This window comes from Pecten maximus, chromosome 13 (genome assembly GCF_902652985.1).
Source record: "Pecten maximus chromosome 13, xPecMax1.1, whole genome shotgun sequence".
NCBI classification, from domain to species: Eukaryota; Metazoa; Mollusca; class Bivalvia; order Pectinida; family Pectinidae; genus Pecten; species Pecten maximus.
Genome location: NC_047027.1, coordinates 4635512 through 4658564, shown reverse-complemented (window position 1 = coordinate 4658564; position 23053 = coordinate 4635512). Strand labels below are relative to the sequence as shown.

The 23053-nt window shown below is 36.0% G+C and overlaps 2 protein-coding genes across 13 annotated transcripts in view; both read right to left on the bottom strand.

Annotated features, from left to right (window-relative positions):
* Positions 1-9418, bottom strand: part of LOC117340237 — a 29444-nt gene extending 20026 nt beyond the window's left edge. Inside the window, exons 1-7 of one of the 11 annotated variants that reach the window (XR_004535408.1) lie at positions 7090-9418; positions 6833-6891; positions 5730-5789; positions 5057-5368; positions 4001-4577; positions 283-792; positions 29-87 (exon numbers count right to left, since the gene is read on the bottom strand). Coding sequence is in view for 6 of the 11 variants with exons in the window: in XM_033901994.1 (XP_033757885.1) it covers positions 5057-5368; positions 5730-5789; positions 6833-6863 (403 nt within the window). In the remaining 5 variants the exon portion in view is untranslated. Of the gene's footprint in view, positions 1-28; positions 88-282; positions 793-4000; positions 4578-5056; positions 5369-5729; positions 5790-5965; positions 6340-6832; positions 6892-7077 lie in introns of those variants that run through there. The other 10 variants (XR_004535406.1, XM_033901994.1, XM_033901993.1 and 7 more) reach the window with 10 other exon arrangements.
* Positions 9419-9471: 53 nt separating this feature from the next.
* On the bottom strand, positions 9472-13423 carry LOC117340239. Of its 2 annotated transcripts, none has more exons than XM_033902000.1 (3): positions 13253-13423; positions 12100-12436; positions 9472-10892 (listed from the first exon to the last, which is right to left on the bottom strand). In XM_033902000.1, the coding sequence occupies exons 2-3, from the start codon at positions 12416-12418 to the stop codon at positions 10873-10875; spliced, it is 339 nt and encodes a 112-aa protein (XP_033757891.1). In that variant the 5' UTR covers positions 12419-12436; positions 13253-13423; the 3' UTR covers positions 9472-10872. The 2 variants fall into 2 exon arrangements, with proteins under 2 accessions (XP_033757891.1, XP_033757890.1); XM_033901999.1 differs by having other exon boundaries at positions 13249-13378.
* Positions 13424-23053: the final 9630 nt, after the last annotated feature.

The window sequence follows — 23053 nt, the reverse complement described above, 5'->3', positions numbered from 1 at the left end:
CAATCACAGGTTCAGTTACTCAACTTACCGTTCACTTGGCGTGTTGTTTGATCTGCCACGTCTTGTCATTCAACCGATCTGTACGTCCTGAATAGGAATAAAAAAAAAACGGCCTTTAAGTCTATTAAAGTGGCTTTCTACTGTTCCACGTTTGAGAACTTAAAACGGACATCAAAAAATATATATATATTATAATTCAACCCAGGAAACATAGGTTCCGTATTGTGTTATAGTTTTACAACTTACCTTACAACTTACCTTACAACTTACCTTACAACTTACCTGCGTTTAAATAAAGTCGACACCAGATTAGGAGTAATGTGTGTCGGGTACTTAGGAGATTTGTATCTCGCTGTTGTTTAAGATTGCGTCCCTGGCGAAGTATAAATTATGTTTTGTTAATGATATTTTCTTACACGCACATTACCGGGAAATGTATTACGTAAATCAGGTCTCCCTCTATATATACATATGCTAAAGAGAAAGTGGGAAGACAAAGGAAATCCGTAATTAGTGTTCTAAATATAGGTGTGATATCACGGGTAGAGTCAGTGACTAAAACAAGTATATATTATTTATAACTATACAGACATAGTTATAAAGAATGGAAATTTATTATCCTAAATATAGGTTTGATATCATTGGTAAAGTCATCGAGTAGAACAAAGTTTTTTTTTAAATCTATATGCAATACGCAAGACCAAATACTTTAACAAATCTGTGAAAGCTTAATAAACTCCTCCGTAAGTGGAAAATCTTGGTGGAACGTAGTTAACAGGTTTATGTTGAACTCTGAAAAGGAAAGTTGTGTTCCTATAGTGATTGTCGATGGTGAAATTTTAAATGATAACACTACGAAAGCAGATGGATTTATGGATTATTTTTGTATGCAATCTAATTTTGACGAAACAAATACAGTATTACCTATAAATGTTATGGATCAAAGTTTGAACAATACTTTGATTTCTCAGGAAGACATTGAGGAATAATCCTATTATTTCTGTAGCACTAGAATAGGCCAAATATGTCATGCCAGACTCTGAATGAAATGCAGTGTTTTAAACGATCATCTTTCCCACAGGCATGTAGTAGCAAGCCCACTGTGTTCCTGTCGTGAGGCCACTGAAACAAACGCCCATTATTTATCATCTTGTCGGAAATACGAATGCATAAGGCAAATATGTTTCCGACCATGCATTGGGGGCAACATGTCCAAAACCAGATATCATTAGAAGCCCTACTGTATGGCGACAGGAACATTTTTTCTGTCAAAATAAAGATATATTTATTTGTGTACAGAACTTTATTATCAGTTCTAAACGTTTTCCTTGACCCTTTTCGCCGATATAATAATTTCTGATTTCAAATCTCATCGTTGTGAATTATTTCTGTTTACGCTCGTACCATGTCACGTTCTAGTTTCACAGCATCAAACATATTTTTAATGTTTCAACTGTAATAACTCATGTACGAGTTTGACCGACATGCCTGTTTGGTACCTAAAGACCAGGTTACCACAGTGCTTGCTATACCCACCCCGGGGGTGTTAATCAAACCAATGGTTGGTACCTAAAGATCAGGTTACCACAGTGTTGGCTATACCCAACCTGGGGGTGTTAATCAGACCAATGTTTGGTACCTAAAGACCAGATTACCGCAGTGTTGGCTGTATACCCACCCCGGGGGTGTTAATCAGACCAATGGTTGGTACCTAAAGACCAGGTTACCACAGTGTTGGCCGTATACCCACCCCGGGGGTGTTAATCAAACCAATGGTTGGTACTTAAAGACCAGATTACTACAGTGTTGGCTGTATACCCACCCCGGGGGTGTTAATCAGACCAATGGTTGGTACCTAAAGACCAGATTACCCCAGTGTTGTCTATACCCATCCCGGGGTTTTTAATCAGACCAATGGTTGGTACCTAAAGACCAGATTACCTCAGTGTTGGCTGTATACCCACCCCGGGGGTGTTAATCAGACCAATGGTTGGTACCTAAAGACCAGATTATCCAAGTGTTGGCTGTATACCCACCCCGGGGGTGTTAATCAAACCAATGGTTGGTACCTAAAGACCAGATTACCACAGTGTTGGCTGTATACCCACCCCGGGGGTGTTAATCAAACCAATGGTTGGTACCTAAAGACCAGGTTACCCTAGTGTTGGCTGTATACCCACCCCGGGGGTGTTAATCAGACCAATGGTTGGTACCTAAAGACCAGGTTACCACAGTGTTGGCTGTGTACCCACCCCGGGGGTGTTAATCAAACCAATGGTTGGTACCTAAAGACCAGATTACCGCAGTGTTGGCTATACCCACCCCGGGGGTGTTAATCAGACCAATGGTTGGTACCTAAATACCAGGTTACCTCAGTGTTGGTTGTATACCCACCCCGGGGGTGTTAATCAGACCAATGGTTGGTACCTAAAGACCAGGTTATCCCAGTGATGGCTGTATACCCACCCCGGGGGTGTTAATCAGACCAATGGTTGGTACCTAAAGACCAGGTTACTACAGTGTTGGCTATACCCACCCCGGGGTTGTTTATCAGACCAATGTCTACTTTTAATCTTGTTTTCAATCCTCAATACCGAAACATATTCAATCAAAAACAAAACCTCTTACCAAAATTTGATATAAGGATTTCAAACTTTCTACATGAACTTAGCATAAGTTTAGACACTTTAGCGCATCGCAGATTTTCCTGATCATGTTCAGATCTACACTGATAGCTCAAAAGATGGTGAATAAGTCTCAACAGCGTGCTACACCGATCACTATCGTTCAAACCGTCCACCAGATGGCGTCTCTGTGCACGTGCCATCGGTTTGACCCTCGACCACATCGATGAACATGCCATTAAACAGACAATAATTTGTTCAAGCTCCCTGTCTGTCCTTAAGAATTTACAATTACGGAATACTAAAAACACACTCGTACAAAACCTTATCTTTCGAATATCTCATATCTTAAAAAAAAGAAAAGTAACATTACTTTGGATTCCGAGTCATGTTGGAATCAAAGGCAACGAACTTTATATCTCCAACAAATATCAACATACCATATACAGATTTCAAACCTGTCATTTGGAAGCAACGCTGGTCTCTCGAGACGATCATGCACGTGACACCCAATTCACAGTCGAGCATTTTATAATAGAATGTTCCGATCTCGTGCACATTCGTGATAACTACTTTCGAGTTCCGGATATGAAAACTCAATTCCTTGGATTCGAGGGCACTATTTAGCTATTTAAAATACCTCGATCTGTCCTATAGACTTTCGTGTGCTTTTACTTTACTCCCTTTGATGTTGTATATATATCACAAGGCTCATATAATCTATTCTTTGTAATTTTTTTTAAATTATTTTAACCCGCCTTTTTATCATAATGATGTAAATATACAACATGAATGCTTTTTAAGACATTTTTATCTGATTTTAAACTCGAATAACATAAAATAATAATATGTTGTATGGCCCTAAATGACCCTAGCTGTTGATGGGCCGTAAAACCCAAACAAACATGCACGCCTTGTGTTAGACTGTATGCGGAGAGTACGAAAGTGCCTCTCTCTCTCTCTCTCTCTCTCTCTCTCTCTCTCTCTCTCTCTCTCTCTCTCTCTCTCTCTCTCTCTCTCTCTTTGACTGTTTGGAGGTCTGTCAACTCTTGCCTGTACGGCAATGTATGTTGTTACATTGATATATCTCTACAAGTATATACAAAAGTAGTATATCACAATCGACATTTAACAATGAAGAAAACAATGATGCAGTCTTCCATATCTGAGTGAAAACGTTCGCTTTCAAAATATGCAATTTCAAACAGTAACCCTGTCTTCAACATGTGGATATACAGTGTGTAATTGAATCCAAATAAATGTTATCACATTTCATGTTTGTAACATCGTCCGAGATTAGATGAAAAACATTACGTGACAGAGAGAGTGTATTTCCCTGTCGTGATGGAATTAAAACATCATATATCAACCAGTACCTTAATGTATAATACGTGTCGACTAATGCTGATCTCACCGCAGTGTTGTTCTTGTCAGTGACTCAACTCTTGGTATTGTCCCTCGGAGCTTCATTGTCACCCGCATTTAAAGATCGAATAGGGATGTTTGTAACTTGATAATTGACCTATATTAGGTAACGCTTCCACGAATTGATATTAAAATAGATTTGAACTTTGCACTTAAAACTAGTAGACCAGCATGTCACAATAGATATTTGTACGTCATTGGATATAACGACAAGATAAAACGATGAATATCAAAGTACATAGGACACCAACAAATCCTCTTTAACGTGCCATCTATTTAACATATCATAGAATGAAATGAAAACGTATCGAATATTTCTATTTTGTTAAAGATAGATCTATAACACATAATAAAACAAATGTTTTAATTTCGTCCGTCCGTAGTTGCTCTTGGGGAATTCCATCAACGATTCCAAAAGACGAATTTCTACTATCTGATCAATAATTCCTCTTCTTATAGAATGTATATCTTTCATGTCAAACGATCCATGTTGATCTGGTTACCTGTCTTATCGTTGCGATACGCCATCTGTAAAACAAAAGTATATGTCCCTTTATACAATGTATTCTTCAGGATCTGACACTGATCTTTAAATAGCATGTGATAGAGAATTGTCCTCATATTATATCACAACTAGTACGTGATAGAGAATTGTCCTCATATTACAAATAGTACGTGATAGAGAATTGTCCTCATATTACAAATAGTACGTGATAGAGAGAATTGTCCTCATATTATATCACAAATAATACGTTATAGAGAGAATTGTCCTCATATCACAAATAGTACTTGATAGAGAGGATTGTCCTCATATTATACCACAAATAGTACGTGATAGAGAGAATTGTCCTTATATTATACCACAAATAGTACGTGATAGAGAGAATTGTCCTCATATTATACCACAAATAGTACGTGATAGAGAGAATTGTCCTCATATTATATCACAAATAACACGCGATAGAGAATTGTCCTTAAAGAAAATAATACGTATTTGTAAATCTTACCTCTGTTAATTTGTTCCTTAATCCTCCGTGCGTAGTCCCGTACAACTCCGGCCATTAGTTTATTTACCTGTTCAAGTTTCTCTGCGAACGGCTCGTAATTTTCATAACTGATGTCCTTTTCTGTCAAAAGCGCTTGGACCAGATCACCCACGCTCTTTATATTCGCCAGCTCCGCCTTACCCAGTGGAGCTTCATCAAATAAATGTAACAGACTGTTCCATTTCACCGGCAAAGATGGTGCTATTTCTTTGCTTAACTTATTCACCAGAGTGTTGTGTAAATCAACTACGGTTCGGGAATACTGTCTCTCTTCTGTAACAAATGGGGGGAAACTGTGAACATGGCGATTATGATTTATCAACGAGTTTGTGGCAGTTTATATGTAGAAATTAACACACAATTCATATATTTCAACATAGCCATGTTTATTGTTACCCACTATATTTCTATGTCTTTATGCAATCGCATGTAGTTTACCTGTGTCTTGATAAAGGGACCAGATTGCCTCGAAACTTCGACAACTTACATGTCTGTACTGTCGCTATTACTACTTGACAATTATATATTTCATAATGTTATTTGGATTGTTAACATGTGCGGAGGAAACTGTGGAAATACAAATATTAACATTGAAATAACAATACACAATCACAGGTTCAGTTACTCAACTTACCGTTCACTTGGCGTGTTGTTTGATCTGCCATTGTCTGGTCATTCAACCGATCTGTACGTCCTGAATAGGAATAATAAAAAAAAAACGGCCTTTAAGTCTATTAAAGTGGCTTTCTACTGTACCACGTTTGAGAACTTATAACGGACATAAAAAAAATATCCTGGACATTACAATGTATGTTATAATTCAACCCAGGAAACATAGGTTCCGTATTGTGTTATAGTTTTACAACTTACCTGCGTTTTTAAAGTCGACAGTTATTTGTGTCGGGTACTTAGGGGATTTGTATCTCGCTGTTGTTTAAGATTGCGTCCCTGGCGAAGTATTAGTTATGTTTTGTTAATGATATTTTCTTACATGCACATTACCGGGAAATGTATTACGTAAATCAGGTCTCCCTCTATATATACATATAACTAGACCATCCTATTACCGTGTAACTGGGGAGATCAATGCATCATACATGTACTACCTGTTTCACTTAAACACATTTTACCAATGTTATTGTCTTGTCAGAGACACTGGCCGATACTGCTTACGCTCAGTGCTTCATTGTCAACTCGCATTTAGAACGGTTGGGGATTTCCAGAAATTGACCTATATTAGGTAAAGCTTCCAAGAATTGATATTAAAATAGATTTGAACTTTGCACTTTATACCAGTTGACCAGCATGTCACAGTAGATGTTTGTACGTCATTGGATATCAAACTTCATATGACACAAACAAATCCTCTCCAACGTGCCATATATTTAACATATCATAGAATGAAATGAAAACGTATCGAATATTTCTATTTTTTATAGATACTATACACACAAAAAAATAAACTAAAATAATTTCTTTAGGAATTCCGTCTACGATTCTAAACGAATTTGTGTTATCTTTATGTAATCTTATGTAATTTACCTGTGTCTTGATAAAGGGGCAGATTGCCTCGAAAATTCGACAACTTACATGTCTGTACTGTCGCTATTACTACTTGACAATTATATATTTCATAATGTTATTTGGATTGTTAACATGTACGGAGGAAACTGTGGAAATACAAATATTAACATTGAAATAACAATACACAATCACAGATTCAGTTACTCAACTTACCGTTCACTCGGCGTGTTGTTTGATCTGCCATGTCTTGTCTTTCAACTGATCTGTACGTCCTGAATAGGAATAAAAAAAACAACGGCCTTTAAGTCTATTAAAGTGGCTTTCTACTGTACCACGTTTGAGAACTTATAACGGACATCAAAAAAATATCCTGGACATTACAATGTATGTTATAATTCAACCCAGGAAACATAGGTTCCGTGTTGTGTTATAGTTTTACAACTTACCTTACAACTTACCTTACAACTTACCTGCGTTTTTAAAGTCGACACCGGATTAGGAGTAATGTGTGTCGGGTGCTTAGGAGATTTGTATCTCGCTGTTGTTTAAGAGTGTGTCCCTGGCGAAGTATAAATTATGTTTTATTAATGATATTTTCTTACACGCACACTACCGGGAAATGTATAAGGTAAATCGGGTCTCCCTCTATATATACATATGCTAAAGAGAAAGTGGGAAGACAAAGGAAATCCGTAATTAGTGTTCTAAATATAGGTGTGATATCACGGGTAGAGTCAGTGACTAAAACATGTATATATAGACATAGTTCTAAAGAATGGAAATCTATTTTCCTAAATATAGGTTTGATATCATTGGTAAAGTCATCGAGTAGAACAAAGGTTGTTTTTTAAATCTATATGCAATATACAAGACCAAATACTTTAACAAATCTGTGAAAGCTGAATAAAGAAATAAGACTAGATTTTGCGACATCAGCACGGCGTTTGACCATGTTTAGCACCGTGGTCTTTTAACTAAACAACGAAGTTTTGGAATATCTGGTAAATTTTCTGTCATGGTTTACAGAATACCTGATCGTTTACAGCGAGATGTCATGAACAATAAGTATTCGTCTTGGTAAATGCGGGCGTGCCACAAGATTCCATATTAGGCCAACTGTTATTTCTTGTTTTTATCAATTATATAGCTGTTTGCCGATACTTCTTTATATTCTCCAGTTGACCCACCCAATGCTATTGCTGATATTTTGAACAAGGCCTATTATTTGTGTACAGAACTTTATTATCAGTTCTAAACGTTTTCCTTAACCCTTTTCACCGATATAATAATTTCTGATTTCAAATCTCATCATTGTGAATTATTTCTGTTTACGCTCGAACCATGTCACGTTCTTGGTTTATATCAACTAGCAGCAGTTTCAGAGCATCAAACATATTTTGTAATGTTTCAACTGTAACAGATCATGTACTAGTTTGGACTCGGGCAAATGTTCTCCCCTTCCCTATTCATTTTTCGCTTTATTCTTGCACTCTCCTTTTCGAATAATCAAATAATGCTGTTGGATATTTCTATTAGTTTTATTTTTTTGCTAATAAAGATCCTGCTATCCGCTTTAATTTCTGCTAAGGAGACAGATTTTATATAAGTTTAACAACTTTTTTCTGGATCTGATTCCATCGTTATATTGGTTGGATGACATATTGTACACATTTATGAAATGAAATATGATTTATAAGTCATTGCTAGATCCTGTTATAGTTGAATTTGCCATATGTAACTGGGCTGACAAGTAAAATAGCAAAACATTTAATGTGTCAATATACAATCGTTACCTCTGGGTGTAAAAAACAGGCATGATGGTCTTGTAGGATGGGGGCTAGGGATCGAAGGGTCTCTAGTTCGAGTCCTAACACGGGCACTATATTGAATACTTGAGGAAGAAACTTTACTCAACCGTGGTCTGTGTAAATGAGGACGGTAGTGCTGTCGGGTGAATGACAGTGTTGGCTGTATACCCCACCCCGGGGATGTTAATCAAACCAAAGGTTGGTACCTTAAGACCAGGTTACCACAGTGTTGGCTGTATACCCACCCCGGGGGTGTTAATCAAACCAATGGTTGGTACCTAAAGGCCAGGTTACCACAGTGTTGGCTGTATACCCACCCCGGGGGTGTTAATCAAACCAATACCTGCTTTTAATCCTGTTTTCAATCCTTAATACCGAAACATATTCAATCAAAAACAAAACCTCTTACCAACATTTGATATTTTCAAACTTTCATCATTGTTCTTCAAGCCGCTTACTAGATGGTGCCTCTATTTTCTCTGTTGAAGCATGTGCCATCGGTTTGACCCTCGACCACATCGATGAACATTGCATTAAATTGACAATAATTTATTCAGGCTCTCTGTCTGTCCTTCAGAATTTACAATTACGGAATACTAAAACACACTTGTACAAAACATTGTCTTTCGAATATCTCATATCTTAAAAAAATGCAAAATAACATTACTTTGGATTCCGAGTCATGTCGGAATCAAAGGCAACGAACTTTGAATTTCCAACAAATATCAAAATACCATATACAGATTTGAAACCTGTCATTTGCACTACCTTTCGAGTTCCGGATATGAAAACTCAATTCCTTGGATTCGAGGGCACTATTTAGCTATTTAAAATACCTCGATCTGTCCTATAGACTTTCGTGTGCTTTTACTTTACTCCCTTTGATGTTGCATATATATCACAAGGCTCATATAATCTATTCTTTGTATATTTTTTTAATTATTTTAACCCGCCTTTTTATCATAATGATCTAAATATACAGCATGAATGCTTTTTAAGACATTTTTATCTGATTTTAAACTCGAATAACATAAAATAATAATATGGCCCTAAATGACCCTAGCTGTTGATGGGCCGTATGTTGTTTGGCCCTAAATAACCCTAGCTGTTGATGGGCCGTATGTTGTTTGGCCCTAAATAACCCTAGCTGTTGATGGGCCGTATGTTGTTTGGCCCTAAATGACCCTAGCTGTTGATGGGCCGTATGTTGTTTGGCCCTAAATGACCCTAGCTGTTGATGGGCCGTATGTTGTTTGGCCCTAAATAACCCTAGCTGTTGATGGGCCGTATGTTGTTTGGCCCTAAATAACCCTAGCTGTTGATGGGCCGTATGTTGTTTGGCCCTAAATAACCCTAGCTGTTGATGGGCCGTAAAACCAAAACAAACATGCACGCCTTGTGTTAGACTGTATGTGGAGAGTACGAAAGTGCCTGTAATATCCCCCCTCTTTCTCTTTGACTGTTTTGGGGTCTGTCAACTCTTGCCTGTACGGCAATGTATGTTGTTACATTGATATTCTGTCTCTGTCTTGAAACATGAAATGTGTTAGCAAAATCTCTACAAGTATATACAAAAGTAGTATATCACAATCGACATTTAACAATGAAGAAACAATGATGCTGTGTAATAACAGTCTTCCATCTCTGAGTGAAAACGTTCGCTTCAAAAATATGCAATTTCAAACAGTAACCCTGTCTTCAACATGTGGATATACAGTGTGTAATTGAATCCAAATAAATGTTATCACATTTCATGTTTGTAACATCGTCCGAGATTAGTTAAAAAACATCACGTGACAGAGATATTGTATTTCCCTGTCGTGATGGAATTAAAACATCATATATCAACCAGTACCTTAGTGACTCAACTCTTGGTATTGTCCCTCGAAGCTTCATTGTAACATTTAAAGATCGAATAGGGATGTTCGTAAATTGATAATTGACCTATATGAGGTAACTCTTCCACGAATTGATATTAAAATAGATTTGAACTTTTAAAGATCGAATAGGGATGTTCGTAAATTGATAATTGACCTATATGAGGTAACTCTTCCACGAGTTGATATTAAAATAGATTTGAACTTTGCACTTAAAACTAGTCGACCAGCATGTCACAATAGATGTTTGTACGTCATCGGATATAACCATAAGATAGAACGATGAATATCAAAGTACATAGGACACCAACAAATCATCTTTAACGTGCCATCTTTTTAACATATCATAGAATGAAATGAAAAGGTATCGAATATTTCTATTTTGTTAAAGATAGATCTATAACACATAATAAAACAAATGTTTTAATTTCGTCCGTCCGTAGTTGCTCTTGGGGAATTCCATCAACGATTCCAAAAGACGAATTTCTACTATCTGATCAATAATTCCTCTCCTTATAGAATGTATATCTTTCATGTCAAACGATCCATGTTGATCTGGTTACCTGTCTTATCGTTGCGATACGCCATCTGTAAAACAAAAGTATATGTCCCTTTATACAATGTATTCTTCAGAATCTGACACTGATCTTTAAATAGTACGTGATAGAGAATTGTCCTCATATTATATCACAAATAGTACGTGATAGAGAGAATTGTCCTCATATTATATCACAAATAGTACGTGATAGAGAGAATTGTCCTCATATTATATCACAAATAGTACGTGATAGAGAGAATTGTCCTCATATTACAAATAGTACGTGGTAGAGAGAATTGTCCTCATATTATATCACAAATAGTACCTGATAGAGAATTGTCCTCATATTACAAATAGTACGTGATAGAGAGAATCGTCCTCATATTATATCACAAATAATACGTTATAGAGAGAATTGTCCTCATATCACAAATAGTACGTGATAGAAAGAATCGTCCTCATATTATATCACAAACAATACGTTATAGAGAGAATTGTCCTCATATCACAAATAGTACGTGATAGAAAGAATTGTCCTCATATTATATCACAAATAGTACGTTATTGAGAGAATTGTCCTCATAACACAAATAGTACGTGATAGAGAGAATTGTCCTCATATTATATCACAAATTGTACGTGATAGAGAGAATTGTCCTCATATTATATCACAAATAGTACATAGTAGAGAGAATTGTCCTCATATTATATCACAAATAGTACGTGATAGAGAATCGTCCTCATATTATATCATAAATAGTACGTGATAGAGAGAACTGTCCAAACAAAGACAAATGTTATATTTGTGTTGTGTTTGATGTCTCTGTCACATACTGATAAATATGTCTCGTTATTCCTTAATAACGATATCATTTAAATGAATGCTCATGGCTTGGATTTAATCTCTCTCTCTCTCTCTCTCTCTCTCTCTCTCTCTGTCTCTCTGTCTCTCTCTCTGTCTCTCTCTCTCTCTCTCTCTCTCTCTCTCTCTCTCTCTATATATATATATATATATATATATGGGGCAAAGAAGTAATTCAAACAATTTTTTGTGTTTTGATAAAGGGGCGGATTGCCTCGAAAATTTAACAACCCTTATTGTTTACACTGTTGGAATTACTTCTTTGCCCCATATAATCATTACAAGTAATTCGTATCCTCCATACATTTATGTGAGGATCCAGTGTTATCTGGATTATACTGTTCATATTACTTCTTTGACCTTTATATATATATATATGTATATATAAATCCTACCTTTTTCAATCTCTTCCATTATCTTCAATCCGTATTGCCGTACAACTCGAGCCATTTGATTATTTACTTTTTCCAGTTTTGCTGCAAATGGCTCGTAATTTTCAAAACAGATATATTCTGCTGTCATCAGCTCACGGACTAGATCACCTATATTGTTTATTGTTGCAATCTGTAAAGTTGTCAGGGGAGCTCTGTTTGAAAATAGACCTAGTAATTTATCCCATTGCGGCTTCACGGTGGGTCCAAGGTCTCCAGCTAATACGTTCACCATTTCGTTGTGTAATTCCCGCACCTCCATGGAATAGTTGCCAGCTGCCATAGATACAGAGGTTTATTTCTGTAACCAATAGAAAATGAAAAAAAATGAACTTTGCAAATAAATGTATGGAATACATATAGAAATTAAACCATTCGGTACCTGTATACAATAAAGATCTACCAAATAGTTTGTTTCTTTCTTGCCTTTTTCGTCCCGTCATTTTTAGGGGCCCCCTTGCTGTAGTTGGTGACTACCTCATTGAACAACATAGGGACGCCCGCCGCATGCCAACCAGGGCAATAAGGCTAAAGTATCTTGCCAAGGTACAAAACCATGACAGCACAGACCCGCCAATTTATCAGCAAGAATCAAGCTTACTCGGGTAGGGAATAGTAACTTGCTATAATATATATACTACCAGGTTTGTTATTGATATATATTATATACTGAGAGGTATCTATACTTATTACATAGCCTGAGTTTCCTCTGGCCTGGACACCAGACTTAGACATTCTGACAGCTAGATACCTGGCATAGCCCGAGACCAGGGAAACCCGGACTTAATATTGTAATATAAAATTATAGTTAAGTTTATATGTTTACATCAATATAACATGTTGATGTTAAGGTCTAAAAAATATTGTGGTTTTGTTTATCTTTCTAAAAATGGCTGATTCTGATAAAAATAGAAGGCATTTTAAACACAGATCTAAAGAGTGATTTCTATTCAAATTTAAATCGTCTAGCAGATTTCTAAAATTATCGTGAACATTACAAAATACGTTGTTATAATTCAACACAGGAAAAAACATACTAATTACAGGCTCAACACAAGAAAATGAATTATATCATACAGTTTCCTTATTATGAGTTATAATTGTACAACTTACCTACGTTTTCAAAGTCGTATCCGGATTAGGAGTAATGTGTATCGGGTACTGATTTGTATCTCGCTGTTAGTTGTCCAAGGTGGTATGTCCCTTGCGACTGCTTGCGTAGATATATGTACCCGGAAGGCGTCTCAATGTAATATAGCAAAACGAAAATGCGTAATTAGCATTCTAAATATAGGTCTGAGGTCACAGCGTCGGGTATACCCAGACCTATATTTAGAATTTTATGTTTGTGACTTTGTGGTGTTTGTAACGAATGACATAACCATATTGGAGATCAAACGTGACAAGGACTACTATGTATTTCTATGTATTGAAAGTTAGCAAAACATTTTTCACAATACTTTTACCTCACTTTGTTGATGAACTACAGAGTGTCCATGTGTAACCTAAGATTTAGCCAACGTCCTTGATGGTTTACAACTTATTAACATTGCTGGTCATTTGCACATCAAATATTGGTTAATTGAACTTCGAAAATGTGCACATGTATCTGAAACAACTTTAACAGATACTAAATGTTTAAATGATTGAGCAGTTCATCACTTCTATAATTCATAAACTAAGGTGCTTTTGTAACGGAAAACGAAAGTAAATATTTAACCGAGAAATAGAAAACGAAACTAGACCTTGTCGGGCAGAAGCTTCAAAGTTACGTCCCAGTAAAACATATGTAATGGAAAGACATCAATGTATATAGTACACTTCAAATTGCAGGGGTTTTAAACAGAGTTCCTGTAAAGTTGGAGAGGTGGCAACAAATTATGCAAATCTTATCCAGCATGGTACACAATATAATGGACACACTCCTCAATATTTAAAATTCCTTCACACGTCGTACAGCCCAAAATGAACTCTGACTGCTGCAATGTTCCTTGACCCCTTGAATTGGTCTGATGTAAACTGATCCTGTCCACTCAAAAATGAGGGCATGATCAAAGAAACACCACGTTTCTGCAGGTTTTCTTCAATATCAAAGCCTGTATCCACCATACCTCCATCACCGTCTTCGATGAGATCTAAATAATCCACAATGTCGAATTATTTTCTTGTCCGAGCATCTCCCAGCATAAAGTGGTGATATGAAGATAATTTGTCCATCAGGAGAGATAGCAGGAAGACCTTTTACTGTGTTGTGATGTTTGTAGGTAGAAACTGTTTCTCTCTGGCAAGCTGCAGCTGATGGGTACTCTGAAGATCTCCGTCCAGTCAACAATTGCCTTTGTTGTGGAATATACAACTCCATGAAAAAAGATGGCATGTGTTTCTTTACATGGTCTTTTCCTGGCCGAATTGGCAGGCGCTTTAGTCTGTCAGATGGAAAGATAATCCAGGTATTGGTTATCTTTGCCACATGTCCCGGTGACAAACTGTATAATAGAGAAAATCACATTCAGATGATAGGAACTGCGAAAAACAATCCAGTGACTGGTACGAACGGAATCCTATGTAATAATTTATGTCGCTGTCAGATTTTTCCTCATTTCGTAACTGGAACAATTTCAAAGTAGACATCCGAAGATTGTTTTTGTCGAGAGATGGTCCACACTCAATGTTGACTAAACTGTCCTCACTACTACTTGATGTATTGGCAGGCCATTCTCTAGATGTGTCCAGTATGTCCTCATCGTTGCAGCTTTCTTCTGGGTGTGAAGCATACGAATTGTCATATACTTTGTTCCAAGCTGAACAAGAAGGCCTAGGGTCATTACCGTTGGGATTAATATCAATTGTTGAATTTCTTCTGCTATTGTCAGGAAGTTTCAATGTCACAGATGATCTGAACAGTTTACGTCGAGATGTCTTCTCTAATGTCCACTAGAATAGTGTTGGTATGGTGTCCCTTTTCAGTCTGCGTCGCATTAAACCGAAACTGTTCTGGGTTAAGTGTTATGAACACACACGCATTAGCGGATCCAGGGGGATCACGCTTATCGAAAATGTTATTCCCGAAAGATTACATTTGCTTCATTTTCCGAAATTTTGGACCCCAGACCCCACGACAAAACACAATTCGGCTCGCGCTAACGACGCCCCCATTACCACTAAATTACTGGACCCCCCTCTTCCCTTTTTTTTCAAATTCCTGGATCCGCGCCTGACACGTGTGCCTTCAGATATGTTAAAGTGTTTACCGATATCTCGTCTTATGTTGGTGATCCACCTTTTCCTCAACTCATGTTTTTGTGGGATGTTGTGGAAGGAAAGCTCTTTACAGCTTACAAGACGAGTAGCTCTTATACAATGTGGTACACAGCAATGGTGAGGCGTCTTGGATAACCATTTGATCTCAAGGGATCAAAGATCAAAATGTTAATAAGTACGGAACTACCACATGTATAAATTAACTTAAACTTAACCATTTTTTGCTACTGTGAAGTCCATAAATCAAGCCATTGTCTCTATATGTACTTGTATGGTAACAGGGAATAGAACACAACTTAGTAGACCGAGCACCAAAAATCACATGATGGTTTATTACAAAACTTTTTTTTAATTGAATGACCATTGATCCTGTCGCTTAACATTAACATGTATTTATAATACCTCAAGTGATTGATGTAATGTCACGTGATCAATGTGTGAGGGGGGTCTAACCAGATGACCATATATTCACCTATTTTTTATGTTTTTAATTTCGCATTCATTTTATCTTGCATGTAAGCAACGTGTGGGGTCTGACCCTGCGGCCATGTTTTTTACCTGTTTGCACACCTTTACCAGAACCTGAATACATTCTTTACAAAAATAAGTTTCGAACCAGAACATAACCATAAAACTAGTCAGTAAAACGATATGTAAAGCCTACGGAAACTTGAAGACATGTCGAGATATTTGTTTACGTTGATGTATATGTGATTTACGGGTTATTTCGTCTGTCCGCATGTAAAACGTTGTTTTAGTAAATACCATTACAAAATGAGTACGTCTTGAATGAAAAAACTACGCTATTATGTTCGTACTTACTTTATGTGTGACTCGCGGGAACTTTCGTGGTGTAAACACCGCGGAAACAGCAGATTAATGGACGAGGATAGTGATAGTATTACATAAAAACAATAGTATTACATAAAAAACAATAGTATTACATAAAAAACAATAGTATTACATAAAACCAATAGTATTACATAAAAACAATAGTATTACATAAAAACAATAGTATTACATAAAAAACAATAGTATTACAAAAAACAATAGTATTACATCAAACCAATAGTATTACATAAAAAACAATAGTATTACATAAAAACAATAGTATTACATAAAAACAAAAGTATTACATAAAAACAAAAGTATTACCAACCGCAGTGTCGACTACCTGTGATATAAAATGTGTCCATTAAGACATCGGAGAAACAGTTCCCGAACAACCGGGCCTCATGATCTATGTTTTAATTACGACACACAATAAAAGTGTTCTTCCCTAATGGGGCTCTGATGAAATGAAAAAAAAAAAGGTTGTTATAGCCTGTTATACGTCATATTAATTGATGCTTATATACATTCCTATAGCAACAAAAATCTTATTGTATAGGACGCAGCCATAACTTACACCTATATACATGACTTTACTACCTGGTGTTAGCTTTGACTATAATCAATACAGTAAATTCTACTTAAAATGCTCAATATATGATATATGTATCTATGTTTGAAATGACCTGCTTAATTTCAATCCTTCGTCTTTCTATTAAAAGAAGCAGTTATTTTTTTTAAGTGTTGTAGTGAAACTATGTATCTGCTTTCGCAAGAAACATTATTTTTCAGAGCAATGGGGGCCCAAGAATCCAGTATACAAAACAAAAATGTTTTCCTTATATAACCCATACAGTATATGTTGCTTTGTTTCCAGCTGGATAAATGTATTATAACTCCGAAACCAGCCCTCCAAATCCATTTTATCATTGTAGGGCACAACTCCGGGTACTCCAGCTTTCCTCCACCTCCAAAACCTGGCACGTCTTCAAATGACCGTAGCTGTTAATAGGACGTTAAACAAAAGCAAACAAAACAAACAAAACAAACAAACAAACCTCCTTTGACACAGCCTTACTTTTGGCCTTTAGTTGGACAAGGTTATTTAGGAAATGGTTTTGAAGGTTAAAGGTCAATGAATTGGCCGCGATCAAATCACGCTTCTCCTTCTGGAACATCTCGTCCTAAGGAGGGTCTCCATGACAATCTGTAGTTTTGATCATATTTTGTCGTCCTTTTTTCCGATTTTGAGTTCGAAATTCGGTTTAGTTATTATGATGATGTTCTGTCCATCAGCTGGGTCTCAAAGTCATATAGCCAGCGTTTTTGCAGGCACACTACATTTTAAAAAAGTTCCTTAAGGAAGGCGAAGATGCTCTTGACGTTTTTCCATAAAGGATGGCTATTTATAAAGATTCCCTTACTGTTATTATCGGGTCGGTCAATTTATTTCCGACTTTCTGCCGTGCGTCACAAAAGGACTGCTGGTCTTTAATGCAGGCCATCTTGCCTCATTCTCCATTAAGGGTTGTTGTTTTTGGTGTCGTCTGTTACCTGTTCCTTGGCTTTCTCATCGTCCAAAAAAGATAGAGCGATCAGGGCTTGTTATCCCGATTTGGGTCGGGGCACGAACTTCATTACACGGATATTCGGTAGCCATGACATGTGGCGTGGAGTGCATAGCTGGAGTACCCATGTTTCTCTTATTTCCTTTGCACTGATGTCAGACTTCCGCAGACGCTTCCCTTCAGACAGACCGAGCAGACTTGGATGTTTCCGAGGACCGCTGTTCTGTTGGTCTCCTCTGTACTCCTGGTGTTCTGCCCTATGTTGGATTATTACAGTACTGAGGCTAAAGTCAATGAAGGTCATAATGATATCCCGGTTGTCCAATGGGCCTCGCCGGGATTCCCTATGCCTTGTTTGTACGAGGTTGGTAAAATTGTCCTAGAGTCAGCTTCCTCAAGTTGCGGCTGTCCTTGGCAGGGTCACAGGTGGATCGGCGTAGGCAGTGGTGAGAAAACGGTTGAACATGACGTCATCACAGGGCGGCAATATGAGGCTAGCAGGACCATGAACCCCGGAGGTATGGTAGTACTGGATATGACCTGTTGGATATGTACTGCTGTATGTTTAGGGGTCTTGTTTAGTACCCTTCGTGTTGATGTCGATGAAGTTTGTCATCAATGGTGTCTTGTTCGTGATGTCCGGATAAGTGAGATGGTACATAGTTATGTATGGTGGACATTTAAGTATCCGGCTGTATTACCTTGATGTTGTAACAGGTGGTTGGTTTGTTCAAGCCTGTTTATTTTCATTTCCTGGTACGTTATAACACTTGCAGAGTGTCCAAGTTGTTCCTCCATATGGGTAGTGCCATTTTCCTTTATTCATGTTTTAGGTCATTTAGTTTTTATCGAGATAATGGTAGGAGGGTTCTGTTTGTCGTTTTGCTCTGTGGAAATGGACGCTATCATGGCGGAAGTTTTTACTTTCTCTTGGAGAGATGGAAGTGCTGATCTGTGATTGGGGATATTTTCATAACAGGCAGCTGTATTGTACGTTACCGCTATATGTTCACAGAGGTTCTGATTCCAATAATGGCAGGCATCTCATTACAACCCCTCAGAGGTATTACAGTGGGGCAAACCGTCCACACATCCGCTGGGGATGGTTCGGTCTGAGCTGTCGTGAAGGTAAAGTGTTTCGGTGTATCTCCAATTTTCTGGATATGTTTATCGATAAGATCTGCCATCTTACCATCTAGACTATCCATGTTGTGGCGAGAATGATTGCATGCAAAGTTATAATTAAATAACTGGTAAGATGTTTTATTGGAAAAAGAAACGCGACTGTCATTGGTTGATAGGGAAGAATTGATGCGACACATTTTGATGTGATATGAAATATGAAAAAGATATCTCCCGAGAAAAAGATTTCCAATCGAACACCTGACCTACGTATGAGTACAGCTCGTAAGAGTTACACCCGTGTGAGTACAGCTCGTAAGAGTTACACCCGTATGAGTACAGCTCGTAAGAGTTACACCCGTGTGAGTACAGCTCGTAAGAGTTACACCCGTGTGAGTGAAGCGGTCAATGCAAAATGCAGATATGCAGTAAAAAACGAAATAAAGTTAAGATTGAATGCAAGCTAAATAAGTGGATGTATCTTTTCATATGACACATTAATAAAATCATATTCCTGATTCAAATGCAGTCTTATTATTATCAAAAATGATTCAAACTGATCTAATTTTGTTATCCGTGCTGAAACGCATTAGTTCGTTGATTTATTTCACCAGCAGTATTACATTATAACAACCAGCATTAAAACTATGCCGTTTATCTTCTTTAAAGATATTTCTCGTTATTTTTATGGTAAGGCTATGTTTTTATTTTACCACAATCTAGTATTGATCATAATCAATCACAGCAAAAAGGCTATATGATTTCCTTCGTAACAAATTCATATTTTCAAATTTCCATATTTTGTAAAAATCAAAATGCCCTCCGAATAAAATTTATACTTGTAGGTTAGGTTTCACAAGTGCAATAGATTATCCCTGTAACCACTAAACATTTGCAGAGCATTGCGTAATTTTCTTCCTTGTTTTGAAAAAATAGTTTTCGTTTATTTATTTATCTAGTCATTTATTGTTCTTTTATTGTTATTGTTGGATTTTTTCAATTGCATGTTCTCTCCAAATGTACCGGTATAGAATAATAAGCATGGAAAAGTAAATTTATGTTTTGCAACAAAGCAAATGATAGCCGTGACGCAGATCATTTATGTCAACTTCAGCTTCAGCGCCCCACGGTGTTGAGTAACATCCTATCAACAGCTAGGGATATTTTAGGACGGCCTCCCCTGTGGTGTTGAGTAACATCTTATCAATAGCTAGGGATATTTTAGGACGGCCTCCCCTGTATGGTGTTTAACGTCCTATCAATAGCTAGGGATATTTTAGGACGGCGTCCCCTGTGGTGTTGAGTAACACCCTATCAACAGCTAGGGATATTTTAGGACGGCGTCCCCTGTATGGTGTTTAACGTATTATCAACAGCTGATGTCATTTTAGTCCGGAACTGATACCGACTTTATAGTGCAATCACGCTGAAGCATACTGCCCAAGGTACCAAGCAGGACACCCCACCCGGTCACATACTGACGAAAGTTTAGAAAGAAGACAAAATAAATAAATGACTCAATGAATAAATATAAGATCCCAAATTTAGTCGCCTTTTACGATCATGTACACCCTACCTCCAGAAGGCAGTACTTATGTATGAGACATCAAATATATAATTAATTAGTATATCTTTTACAATTCATTTACTTTGTAAGATATGTTTTAAGCTTTATAAGAGATCTTATCGATCCAATATGATGATTAATGATGTGTCTTTTATCATATAGGTGATACCATATGAAATATAGGAGATACATATTATATATTACCAGAGACTCTGATATTACATCTCCAAGATCTACCTAAATAAGAGATGTATGCTGTATTTATAACTGATAACTTCCCCAGCATAATATCTGCATTATCTCCCTTCTTTCATTGTATAGTCATGTTAGGTCCAACAGCCTCGCGGTCGGATAAGAATAAAACAAATTCTGACAAAAATCAATAAAAACGAGAAAAATAGTTTTTGAGTCACTTGAAAATTCCGGTGTGGTATGAGGATAGACAAACGCTACAGACATATGTATATATCAGATATTGTATATCAAAGTCCGAGCCCGTTCACAGGCGATTGAGTTATCGCTGAGCTAGGCAAATGATATCTTGAGTAATTTATTAATGTCTTAGAACTTTATTCTGTTGTTGAACGCGTGGAGTTAGTTTATATAATATCTTCTACGACATTGCGAAAAAAAAAATAAAAAAATAAAAAACGCTTTGGAATCATATTTTATATGGAAACAGAGACTTGGCACCAGTTTCCAACCCAACCAAGAGAAAACCTGACAAGGATTTCGTTTTTTAATTGTATATTTTGTTTATATTTTAATTTTTGTATATTTTGTATCTTTTGTATCTATTGTATATTTTATATATTTTGTGTATTTTGTATATAATTTGTATCGTTTGTAAGTTTTGTATATTTTGTATATTTGTTATCTTTTGTATCTTTCTTTTGTATATCTTATATATTTTGTATATATTTTGTATCGCTTGTATATTTTGTATATTTTATATATTTTGTATATTTCATATATTTTGTATATTTGTATATTTTGTATATTTTGTATATATTTTGTATCGTTTGTATATTTTGTATATTTTTTATATTTTATATATTTTGTATATTTCATATATTTTGTATATTTCATATATTTTGTATATTTTTTATATTTTATATATTTTGTATATTTTATATATTTTGTATATTTCATATATTTTGTATATTTCATATATTTTGTATATTTTGTATATTTTGTATATTTTATATATTTTGTATATTTCATATATTTTGTATACATTTTGTATTTATATATTTTGTATATTTTGTATCGTTTGTATATTTTGTATCGTTTGTATATTATGGGCTATAATTTATTACATACCACCGTAAAGATAAATGTTTTATCACTCCAAGAAACTAGATATTCTAAGATTCTTCACGTCCACAAAAAGAAGATTTGTTCTGAATTTTAAGGTATACAGGTAAGGTATTTTGTCGACCAAGTGACACAAGGTGTGAAAGGTAGAACAATAGGAGATAATTACAGGTAAGGTATTTTGTTGACCAAGTGACACAAGGTGTGAAAGGTAGAACAATAGGAGATAATTACAGGTAAGGCTATAGACTGCTTTATAAAACTAAACCTTAATGAGTCTGTCATCGTGATCTATTTGTATTGAGTTATTTCTTATTTATTTCAATTTCAACAGACCAAAAGGTCCAATTATAGAATTGATAACAAATTGATAAAATATGCCATAAGAGTAAATAAAATGCATAGTAAGAACAAATAATAATGGTATATAAAGAGCATACACCTGTAAAACGGAATTAATGTCCTGAATAAATATCATCAAGACAATCATATAACAAAAAACTTTATTAAAAAAACAAATCTCTAAGTCCAATTAAAATCTTTCAAGTAACACGTTAAAACCCTGTCAGAAACATGCCCAAGGTAGTTAGAATTAGTTTTGACACTACATTTTCCGTAAGTTACGTTAATCCGGTATTTACAGGGATAAAACAGAGTTGAGCTACTCAACCTTAAAAACCGATGTGGAACTAAAAAGTTCATTTCTCCTTTGAAATAACTAAAAAGTTCAATCAAACATATAAAATATATGAATTTTCGTCTACATTCCAGACTAGGAAATATGAATTGTGTACACATTTGCAAGTAAGATAGACTATCATAGTTTGATTTTGATTTAATGCAGAAACTATAACAACTGATATTGTGACCATATTTCAGAGCAGTATTCTAACTGAATTCGTACCATACTTATGTACAGAGAGCGGATAACAGACACGTTTGTAAACGGCCTGTAAGCACGTTTTAAAAATCCAAATATTGGCATGGCCTTACCAACCACTTATTAAACATGTAATGAAAAGTTAAAATTTGGAGTAAACCAAACACCTACGTCTGTAACATGTGTTTCCTTCACCACGGCAAAAAGGAAAGGTTTTGGGAAAACGTACAACAGAGGGTAAATAATTCAGATCGTGTAGTATCTTACTGGTAGTTGGAATAATAACACTAAGTTATTTTTTTTTTTTTTTTTTTTATCATTAATTCGTGAATGTCATCATACACACATCATATTTACATACATATATATAAG